The 10,688-nt window shown below is 43.5% G+C and overlaps 2 protein-coding genes and 2 pseudogenes across 2 annotated transcripts; all 4 read right to left on the bottom strand.

Moving 5' to 3' along the window:
- Positions 1 to 845: 845 nt before the first annotated feature.
- On the bottom strand, positions 846 to 4,320 carry LOC117853444 (uncharacterized; annotated as a pseudogene).
- Positions 4,321 to 5,156: 836 nt separating this feature from the next.
- LOC117848390 (uncharacterized) lies at positions 5,157 to 6,212 on the bottom strand (annotated as a pseudogene).
- A 283-nt stretch (positions 6,213 to 6,495) lies between these two features.
- LOC117848394 (uncharacterized) lies at positions 6,496 to 7,771 on the bottom strand. Its single transcript, XM_034729792.2, has one exon. The coding sequence runs from the start codon at positions 7,629 to 7,631 to the stop codon at positions 6,903 to 6,905; it is 729 nt and encodes a 242-aa protein (XP_034585683.1). The 5' UTR covers positions 7,632 to 7,771; the 3' UTR covers positions 6,496 to 6,902.
- Positions 7,772 to 8,981: 1,210 nt separating this feature from the next.
- Positions 8,982 to 9,962, bottom strand: LOC117848401 (uncharacterized). The gene has a single exon (XM_034729805.2). It carries the CDS (start codon positions 9,835 to 9,837, stop codon positions 9,118 to 9,120), a length of 720 nt encoding a protein of 239 aa, XP_034585696.1. The 5' UTR covers positions 9,838 to 9,962; the 3' UTR covers positions 8,982 to 9,117.
- Positions 9,963 to 10,688: the final 726 nt, after the last annotated feature.

Raw genomic sequence — 10,688 nt, 5'->3', positions numbered from 1 at the left:
TTAGAAGGTGAACTTCAATTTCATTTTGGCAGGTGATAATTTTTGACCTTAGGATTCAATCAATCAAATCAGATTAGAAAAGGGGATGCTATGCCATATTAATTAACACCAGATTCTGTGCAGGAATCAATCGTTTATTTCCATGTCCATGTTGTCGATTTGTGGCTTGATTTCATTCACCGGTTATGCACGATTAGCATGGCAACCATTCAATTAATTTTGATAGCTGGATATGATTTGCGCCCAGTGGGAAATGTCATGCAATCCTACCTAAACAAGAGACAATGTTCCTATGGGAGGATCCGCATATTAGGATGGAAATATGTGAAATTTTCAAACAACCAGAAGCTTGTCTCTGAGCAGTAATGATTAAGTAGAAGCTCGTTTGTAGCTCAGCTAGGAAATACAACACAAATATTTCCTCTCATATATAACCCATCCCCTGACGCTCCTAGAAACCTTTTTATACAGATGTATGTACACTAAATTGTCTCATGCATTTCCTAGACTTTTTACCGTAAGCCATTCACAATCCTGAAGCGAACAATATATAGATATATATACATGCACAACATAATAAATTATAAACTGTGAAAATAAAATTGGCATACCTCATAACTCCAAGACATCTCTGTAAACAATGTTCTTTGTTCCTTTTCCATTGGATCCATATCCTTATTTTTTCTAGCAAGAACCCGTGTTGTCTCACGAGAAACACCTCTAGATAGAGCCACATACAGTTGCCCATGTAAAAAAACAAGCTCGGGGAGGTAGATACCTACATTTAGTATTGTCTGACCTTGTGCTTTGTTAATGGTCATAACGAAGCTTAAGCGAATAGGAAACTACTTGCGCTTGAACTTGAAGGGAAGAAATAGATCTTCAAAAGGTGACATTGGTATCCTGGGTATGAATATCTTTTCCCCTGCATGTTGGCCATTAACAATTTCAGCATCGATAGAATTTTTCTGAAATCCTCTCATGATCAATCGGGTGCCATTACAAAGGTCATTGTGAGGATCAAGATTACGGAGTAGGATAACAGGGCTACTGTGAGGATCGCGATTCTTGCAATTGCTCAGAGTTGATGGAAGCTCCCCGTACATGCTGTTGTGGTCTAAATGGAGCTCATTTAGTCTCTTGAGTTGACCTATGGAGTCCGGGATATTTCCACTTAGACCATTTCTCCCAAGATCAAGTGTGACAAGACATGTGAGCTTGCTGATGCCACTGAGTGATCCTTCTAACCGATTATCATGAAGCGATAGGTGCTCCAATGATGTAATATTGAAGATCACATCTGGAAGAGTGCCACTGATGTTGTTGTGCCCAGCTTTGAGAGACGTCAGCATGTAGCAACTACTAAGCTCTGGAGGGATGCTTCCACTGAATTGGTTGTAACTGAGTTCAAGCACAGCAAAGGATGGCGCACTAAAACATAACTTAGTCGGTATCTGCCCACTAAAGCTGTTGTTGCTGACATTGGGCACAACCAGACTCTTCATCAACTCCCATGGGGAGGATGGAAACCTTCCTGTAAATTTGTTACTTGAGATATTCAGTACCTGCAGTAGTAGGAGGGTTGAAGATTGCAGCTCTTGCAGATCTCCATTGAGTTGGTTGAAGCTGACGTCGAGGACAAGAATGCTATTGGAGAAATCAGCTCTAGCGGTATGCTTCCGGACAAGTAGTTTTGGGACAGACTTTGGTGCATGAGACCAGTGAGGTTGCCAAGGGAAGCTGAGATGTGCCCCTGAAGTCTCCTAGAAGCCAGAAAGATACCTGTGACTGTCATATCTGAATTGCAGCTGATTCCTTCCCATTTGCAGCAATCTGTGGTATTCTCCCAGGAACCGCTGAGGCCTCCTTCGTAGGAGAGATCAGCGATGAACTGGAGCAAGGAGCTCCTCTCCTGCTCGATGCATGAGGTGGCAGAGAAGCAAAGTAGAGAAGAATCAAAAGAGCAGGAGTTCGTGGCATGGCTAGCCTGCTGATTTTGCTGCTGCACGAAGGGTGAAGTATTTGCTTGATGATTTGCAATATGCTATCTGCATTCTAAGGGTCTAATTTGGAGCGATACTTGTCCAACTGTGTGTATTCAGAGCTGTTTGCTTCTGAAGTAATCCGAGCAAATGCTTAGTGTATCGGTCATTTGTGTCGAGCAATGCTTGGGAGTCTTGGTCTTTTGTGAAGTCCTTGACAGGCAATGTATATGCTACCTTCTAGCCAGGACCGTCCATGCCATGGCCAGCAGAGCACGCAGCTGCACAGGCCTGCAGATTGGTGCCCCTACATTTAACATATCTCTTAATTACTGTACTAGTATGTTCAAACTAGGAATGGATGGTCCTGTAAAATTTCATTCTGGCCCTGAGCTGAGCACATTCCCCACCATTGCCCCTTTGCTGCTGCATATCCTGTTTCCCTAGTGAAATCAACTCGCCACCTTTCTTCCAAAATCATCCCATCAGTAAATGATGAATCAGTTCACTCCACTCTTGTGTATGTATTTTGTGTTTCCTCTTGGGTTCAAGCATTTCCTTTTTGCCCCCTGAAATTTGTACATCAACTGATCAATTCTGAGCTGGTTTGTGTTGTTTGGTCGTCAAAGCATGACTTTGCATGAGTTCAAAAAAAAAGGAGCATGATTTTGTATTAAGAGGCTTTGCAAGCCATATGTAAAAAATGTTAGATGCATATGTGGAAATTCTATCCGGATGATGTATTTGGATAGACAATTGGTGCTAGTTTCGTACTCTTTGCAAGAGCATGGTTCTGGAAGGCGTCATTTTTTAGAAACAACTGCTATTCATGTGCAGGGCTGGCTGGTTGGTTGAAGGACGGTGAGGTCAGCAATTCTCAAGGATTCATGAAATTGAAGTTATGAAGACGTATGGAAGACGAGCAAGATTCAGTTACTGCAGCGTGAACTACGAGTCGGACCATCTGGTGCCGCAAATTGCAAGAGTGGCTTCTGTTGTTTTAGATGCTGCATCATGTTCTTGTTGTACTTCATTGGGCCAGTAGTGTAACCAGGCTGCTCCAGTACAGTTGGAGACTAGGCACTTAGGCAGGCAGGTCACTTGACTAGTTGACTGGACCAGCCTGCGGTTGTTGTATTGCGGTCGTATGTGAAAGAGCGATGCCAATGCCAGAGCTAATCGTGTGAACTGTGATGAGGGACTCCAGTATGAAGTCGAGTATGAAACTGTCAGGTCGCCATCTCATGTGAGGTTTTGTTCTGATGAGCAATGAAGGTTAACCTGCCTGTTCTATCTGTTCTGTCAATCTGGGACCGATGGAGTTTTCTCGTTTGAACTTTTGAGGCCTGGACGTACCACAACACCATGTTACAGGGAATTGGTTAACAGGCATAAAAAACAATGAGAGGTGTTTGATTTTTGTTGGGGTCGCAGCTCTAATGTAGGCAATCTGGTGCACACGTAATGATTTAATTTTTGAGAAAAAATAGTTTATCTCTTTTATGCATGGGAGTATATTGGCTACGATTTTGGTCCCTATTACAGCGTGAGAACTCAAGGGAGATTGTCCGTTTGGCAAGCAAGACGTTGGAGATCGTAGTCTTAGATATCTTTGCTAAGAATGGATGGAGAAGCAATAATAGAATTTGCTTTTGATCTTCTCCTTTTCATCCGCGTACTATTTTCCCTTTTAATTGTAATCAGCTTATGAGATGAAAATGCTGTAAAAATTTGGCTGCGTACGGTCATCTAAAAAAACAACACCAGGATGCAGATTCAGATTTCAGAAGCTGCCTTCTCTCCTGTTGATATTCCAGGATCTTTAACATCTGCTGTTTTCGTAATCCTCTGAGCAAATAACTGAACTGCCTCACAAAAGTGGCATCTGAAATTGGGGATGCTATGCACACGAACAGACACATTTGTAAACATGAACAGCACAGAAGATGATTAACCATTGTACGTTAAGCTAACATTTTGTCTGACCTTGACAGAAATGTGTAAAATTCTCTGACAAATCTGTCAGGCCAAATCATACACAGCTTTGCCAAGCATATTCGGCGAAGAAGCAGCCTCGGGGGCTGTCGCTAAATAGAACGACAACCAGGGTGGTCGGTAAATGAAATACCGACCGGCATGGGTGTATTTCTAATCGTTCGATCGGGATCAGACGGTCAAGAGTTAAACTAGGGGGAAGTAATTCTTGCGAAGAGAACCCTGAGGAGTTCTTGCTCGTACGGCAGTCGTCTCGCCATCCCCTTTCCTCGGTAACTCCTCCCGCGGCAGTCCCGCCCGGCGCCGAGGCAATGGCGGCGGCGGCGGCGGCGGCGGGCGCCATCGCCTCTCATCCGTTATATATGTTCATCCCCCAGTACCTCTGCCTCTCCCGCGCCATACGGCGGCTCACCGCACCCGCCGCCATACCTCGCCTGAAGGGGCGGCGGGGAGTTGCAGCGTCAGCTCGGGATCGATGGTTTCGAGTTGCAGGTGAATAGCGCAACACTCTAGTCGAATATTGTATCGGCATTGGATTATATTCAGTCATTGCGAAACTATTTTTTTAATAACTCTTATTGCAGCGGCAAGCGGCCACTCTTAAGCTCCTTGTGCTCCGATAGGATTTGCCCGTTTTAACATTTTTTGTTGTACGCAGAGAAAACGAGTGGATCGCGAGATTTATTTTGTTCAGTGCAAGGTTCCTGAGCTAATTTGAAGATTGCAATTTTTCTGTGTTGAGTCTCACTTTACTGTTAGAGTAGCTTAGGTTGTGATTTTTCTTTTCTTTTCTTCTTTTACTCTGTGTGGATAGATATGAAATGCTTCACTATCGTAGCATCATCTGACACATTAGTATCACTTGTTCAGTTAGCTGTCCTTGATGAAACTCTCTCAGAATGTAGCTATTGTTGCTTAAAAGTTTGCCTGGTTTTAGACTACTCTGTTTCCCTACGTATTTAAATGTTTCTTTTCTAGTGTTCAAAACAATCAGTTAAACATGGTTTGCATGGCACTCACCGATCTGCGGGGGTACTGCGCCTGCAAGTTTGTTTCTGCCCAGTATCAGTGCTCTAGGGAAAGCAGTGAGTGCACTGTATTCGTGTGATCAGTCCCTATAGATAGACATGCATATGAGTCTTATGTACAAATGGGCTGCAGTAGATTGACAACATGAAGTGAAGCAAAACATTGATTTTTTTCATCGAGCTCTTTTATGTACACTTGTTCTATACAAATGATGAAGCATACAACGATTGATGGATCCTTTAAAAGGCGGATGCCAATCGCAGGTGTCAAAAGAGACATATCTTGAGAATATCTATGAATTGAGAATGTTCAGGAGGGTAACCCTGCTCTGGATCAATCTCCTGAACAGAAGTCCTGCTCCATCCTCAAGATGTTTGATGTTGCACTCTAACACCTGCAACTGCTCCTCCTTGCAAACAACTGAAGTTTTCTTCTGGAATGCCTTCAGGACAATAGAGGATCTGGGCATTGCGATTTTCTTGGCCAGGAGCTGCACTGTTGACTCAAGAAGAGAGGTGGTGATCTCTCTAGCCTCGCTCAACAGCCTCAGGATTCTGCAATCCTCCTTGTCAGAGGTAATCTTCTTTGCAGCCTTCTTGAAATGTTTCTTCGCCTTCTTAATCAAGCGGAAGTAAGACTGGATCTTGGCTTGAACTGCTGCATCATCTCCTTTTCTGAGAGACACCTGCAGATCTTGGACGATGGCCTTCAACTCGGCAAAGTCCTCATGCATGGCATTGCAGAGATCCAGTAGCTCAAGAGAGTATTCCATCTCTCCATCCAGCAACCTCCTTTGCTGGGAGGAGCAAACTTGGTTGCTAGGGAGGCACATAACCTCCTCAATGGAGCTGTAGATGTCTCCAAGCTTCCTCAGACCATCACAGGTTGTCTCGATGGTCATTGAGGACGAAGAGGTGCATGCCTCTAGGATTTGTAGCTCCTCCTCAACTTTGGAGGCAGGCCTAGAAGGAAGACTGGTTGATCTGTGGTGGTAAGCCATGACTTTTGATCGAGCCCTTTGCTGTGTGTGGTTGAGGAGATGAGAAGCTGATGTAGCAGATGTTGGTTTGAACATGCCTGACCTTCAGGGGAGGCCTATTTATACTGAAGAAGCATGTGTGACAGCATCATGTTGATAGTGGACACATAGAGTTATGCCATTTCAATTGCCCAGCATATGGAATCTGTTTCCTTCATCTACCATGTATTGTTCAATTTTTTAGTGCATCATCTATCCTACCAATGAGCTATCACATTGTCATGTTCCAGCTACTGGCAGCAACAATCAACAGGTTAGTTCACTTCACCGGTAGATCCTTACATGATTGCATGCCCTGAAATTATTTTTTAGTGGATTGCTAACCAATTATTACGATGACAAGCGTGTTATGGAGCTGCTATGCAATTCTTAATTTGAGTAGATGCCCTATTAAGCACAATTCATGCTACTTACACGCTCAACCTCGCGTGTTGGAGCTGACTTGTTTTCGATTTGGGCAGCAAGATCCACTGCACGAGGATCCTTTGCTTGTTGCTGGGCCAACACATGGCATCTGTATCACATGCCTATCTGATAGTAAAACATTTCAAAGATCAACTTGAACAACAAACTGCTCCTTTAAAACGTCAATAATGATGAGCATCTTCTGGGTACTCTTTGGTGAAAAAAAAATTAAGATAACTGAATCGTCCAAACATCACAACATAACAGCACAATGGGAATTCATAAGCAGTGAATTTGACAGCAGGAAATTGACAAAAAATTGTAACTTTCTTTTCACTAATTTTCTGTACAGTTGCTCATTTACAGGTACACTACAAAATTGTTTGATGATCAGCAGATCCTCTAAAATATGGATGCCAATCGCAGGGGTTTGTGGTTGGTGCACGATCTATCTATAAACTGAGAGTGTTGAGGAGAGAAACTCTGCTCTGGATCAATTTCCTGAACAAAGTCTCGACTCCGCTCTCAAGATCAACAATAACCAACTCCATCTCCTGCAAGTGCTCCTCCTCGCATGTTACTCTTCTTTTGTGGAAAGTCTTGGATACAAGGGACCATTTGCTAGAGCTTGGTGTCACAATTTGCTTCGACAGGAGATATGGCAAGGATTCAAGCATGGAGATTCCAATCTCTCTGGCTTCAGCCAACTGCTTGACCACCCTGCAGCTGTCCTGGTCAACTGTAGTAGGCTTCTTGCTGATTTTCTTGAACTGTCTCTGCACCTTCTTAACCAAGCGGATGTAAGACTGGATCTTGGCTTGAAGAGTGGAGTCATCTCCTCTCTTGATGATCAGCTGCATCTCCTGAATGCTTGTCTTGAGCTCAGAAAAGTTCTCTTGCATGGCGTTGCAGAGATCAAGCAAGATGAGGGACTTCTCAAGCTCTTGCTCCACTGTTTTCCTCTGTTGTGGCCGGCAAAGACTAACTTGGCCACTTGGTGAGCACATCATCTCCTCGATGTTGTTGTACAGTCCTCCAAGCTTCCTGATACCATCGACCACTTTCTCAGGGGTAGTGGAAGAAGAAATGGTTGCCTTGAGGCTCTGCAGCTGTTCTTCGATGTTGATTTCTTCAGAGCGAAGGCTGGAAGGCAAACTTACAGATCTGAGAATGGAAGCCATGGCTGCAACTAGAGCTGCAGTGCTTTTCTTGTGTTCTTTGGAAATGGTGGTGAAGAGAGAATGGAGAGAAGCTGAGCTGCAATGGTGTCGACCAGGCTATGTTTTTCCGGCATATATAACCAAGGAAGCTGAAGATGTGGCATTGCAACCCTGCCGACAAGAAGAATATTGCCACTGATGAAGCGCTGTGCTTTTGCAACATAGCCACAGATGTCCACGAGAGGTTGATGCTTTCTGTGTGTTTACCCTGAGCAAGAGGAATCTCTGAAGATGATCTGATGAAGCTGTCATAGTTTCATGTCCCAGTTATCAGCAGCAACTCGTCTGCACGAGTGTGTTCTTTATATTGAGATCTAGATCATGAGATCGGTGACCATGGCAAGCTGTGGCATTGCGTGTTGTCTGGTTGCTTCTCATGTTGGTAGGAGGAATCAGCAAGGCAGCTTACTCTAGTACCGAACCTTGCCATGGTCTGGCACTCCCATAGTGTCAGTGATGTGTTTAGCAATTGGCTGTAGCTGGCATGCTAGTAGCTTTGGAGAGCAAGATCCACTCTGCAAACATCTTTGCTGCTTGTTCAGCAGACACATCTCGTGTGACTACCATGACCGTCTTAGTTCCGCATTGCAAAGAGAGAAGCCAGATACTATTATACTTATTGTTGCCCTGCAACAGATACAACTTTTTTTGTAATAATATGGATTGGAATTTGGAACTTTATTGCAAACATAAATGTGTTCTCTATCTTACTCACATAATTGCATGCACAAGAAGTGATGTGTACAAGAGGAAATGTAACAAAAACTTATGTTTTTGTTTCTCGCTTGACTAATTTTTGTACATTTCTCTCGAAAAATAAAAAAAAAGTTTGCAAAATCAGTGAACCTTCACTGCAGGCTCCAAAGCTCCTTCGCATCACTGTCATGTTCCTCCTGCCTGCTGTGCTTTCGACATTTAGAATCTGAGTTTTGCAATCTCAAGAAGACTCATGTGCCGTCCAATTTATAATGCGTTAGGTCTTAACTGAATCACATTGCCATGCTGTATGTATTGGCAGCAAGAATCAGCATGGCAGCTTATTCTAGGTGTCCTACGTGTTATTTCATCAGACTTCTGAACAATTATCAATTGCAAGCTCAAGTCTCATGGCTGGAGCTGGCATGCTATCAGTTAAAGAGAACATGATCCACTTTACAAGGATCTTGTGCCTTCTGTTGAGCTACATCTCATGTGCAGTTCTTAACGTTGATCGAACCACTAACTATTTTTTTATGACACTAAAATGAAGTTTAGCTTTATTTTCTGGACAATAAAAGAAAAGAGCAAAAAATTGACACCGTGAAATGGATCGGAACTTATGCCTTTTCTCATTGAGTATATTTATGTACATTTTCCCATATATACATCAAAACTTTGTTTCGATGATTAGCCAATCCTCTAAAAGGCGGACGCTAATCACGAGGAATCTTCTGAGTTGGTGTATGACCTACAAGCTAAGAGCATTCAGAAGAGAAACCCTGCTCTGGATCAGTATCCTGAACAAAGTCTCAAGTCCGCTCTCAAGACCGACAATGTCCAACTCCAACTCCTGCATTTGCTCTTCATCGCACACAACTCTTCTCTTCTGGAACGCCTTGGAAACGAGAGACCACTTGCCAGAGCTTGGTGTGACAATTTGCTTCGACAAGAGTTGCAATGAAGATTCAAGCATCGAGGCAGCAATCTCCCTGGCTTCAGACATCGTCTTGATCAACTTGCAGCTTTCCTGATCAGCTGCAGCTGACTTCTTGTTGATCTTATTGAATTGTTTTTGTGTCTTCTTTGCCACACGAATGTAGGACTGGATCTTGGTCTGAACAGCTGCATCATCTCCTCTCCTGAGAGCCAGCTGAATGTCCAGGATGATTTCCTTGAGTTCTCCAAAGCTCTCTAGCATGGCGTTGCAAAGGTCAAGCACAACAAGGGAGCGCTCGAGCTCTTGCTCCACTGCCTTCCTCTGCCGTGAAACTTGGCTGCTCGGTAGGCTTGCAAGCTCACCGATGCGGTTGTACACTTCTCCAAGATTCCTCAAACCATCACACATGGTTCCAATGGTAGAAGAAGATGAAGAGATAGTTGTGTTCAAGCTCTGGAGCTGTTCTTGGACGTCGATTTCATTGGAGCGAGGACTGGAAGGCACACTGGCTGATCTGAGGTGGCAAGCCATGGCTGTAGTGGAAGCTGTAGTGCTTTCCTTTTTCTCTAGAAGTGGAAAAGAAGAGAAGCTGCTGCAATGGTGTCCATCCGGCTATGGTTTGCCTCTATATATAAGTGAACAAGCTGAAGAAGTGCTATCGCTGACCTTGTAGACAGCAAGAATCTCATCGATGATGAGGTGCTGTGCTGCGGCGACAAAGCCAAGCTGTCCCCATGTTTTTTGCTTGTTCAGCTTTAGAAGCATCTCTAACTGTAGTTGAACTAATGATCAGCGTGGCATGTTTCGATAATTGGCGGCAAACTCATCTGCACGAGTGCCTAGTTTAATGATAGATTCAGATTGTGAGAAGAGCTGCCTGCTATTGAAAAGTTTACTTCAGCATTCATGGTTCTTCATGCTGTACTGTCCTGCCTGCTGGCGCTTCCAACATTTGGAATCTGAAGTTTGCAATTTCAAGATGATCCGCATGCTGCTCAAGTTTCTTAAGAGTTGGATCTAACCAAACCACATAATCATGTTCCAAGTATTGGCAGCAAGAATCAGAATATCATCTTATTCTAGAGGTAATCAATTATCAATTTAGTTGGCATGCTATCAGTTAAGCAGAGCAAGATCCAATTCAGAAGGATCCTGTGCCTGTTGTTGAGCCACATCGCATGTGAATATTGACAGTGTCCATCTCATCAAACAACTACTAATTTCCTTTACAATACCAAAAATAAAGAGTTAAAGGGATTTTTTTTTCAATACAATACTTTACCTGAAGCTCACAATTTAAGGTTATAGTTTAGAAATTTAGCTGTCTTCTGTGCCAAGTTTGGACCCCCCCCCCCCCCCCCCAAAAAAAAAAAACAAAGATC

Source organism: Setaria viridis, chromosome 1 (assembly GCF_005286985.2).
Source record: "Setaria viridis chromosome 1, Setaria_viridis_v4.0, whole genome shotgun sequence".
NCBI lineage: Eukaryota > Viridiplantae > Streptophyta > Magnoliopsida > Poales > Poaceae > Setaria > Setaria viridis.
This window is presented reverse-complemented; position numbering and strand designations above follow the sequence as displayed.

What these genes read in the sequence shown, in the direction of transcription:
- LOC117848394 (XM_034729792.2), bottom strand. Translation starts at nt 7,631, where the DNA reads ATGGCTTCCATTCTCAGATCTGTAAGTTTGCCTTCCAGCCTTCGCTCT.
- LOC117848401 (XM_034729805.2), bottom strand. Translation starts at nt 9,837, where the DNA reads ATGGCTTGCCACCTCAGATCAGCCAGTGTGCCTTCCAGTCCTCGCTCC.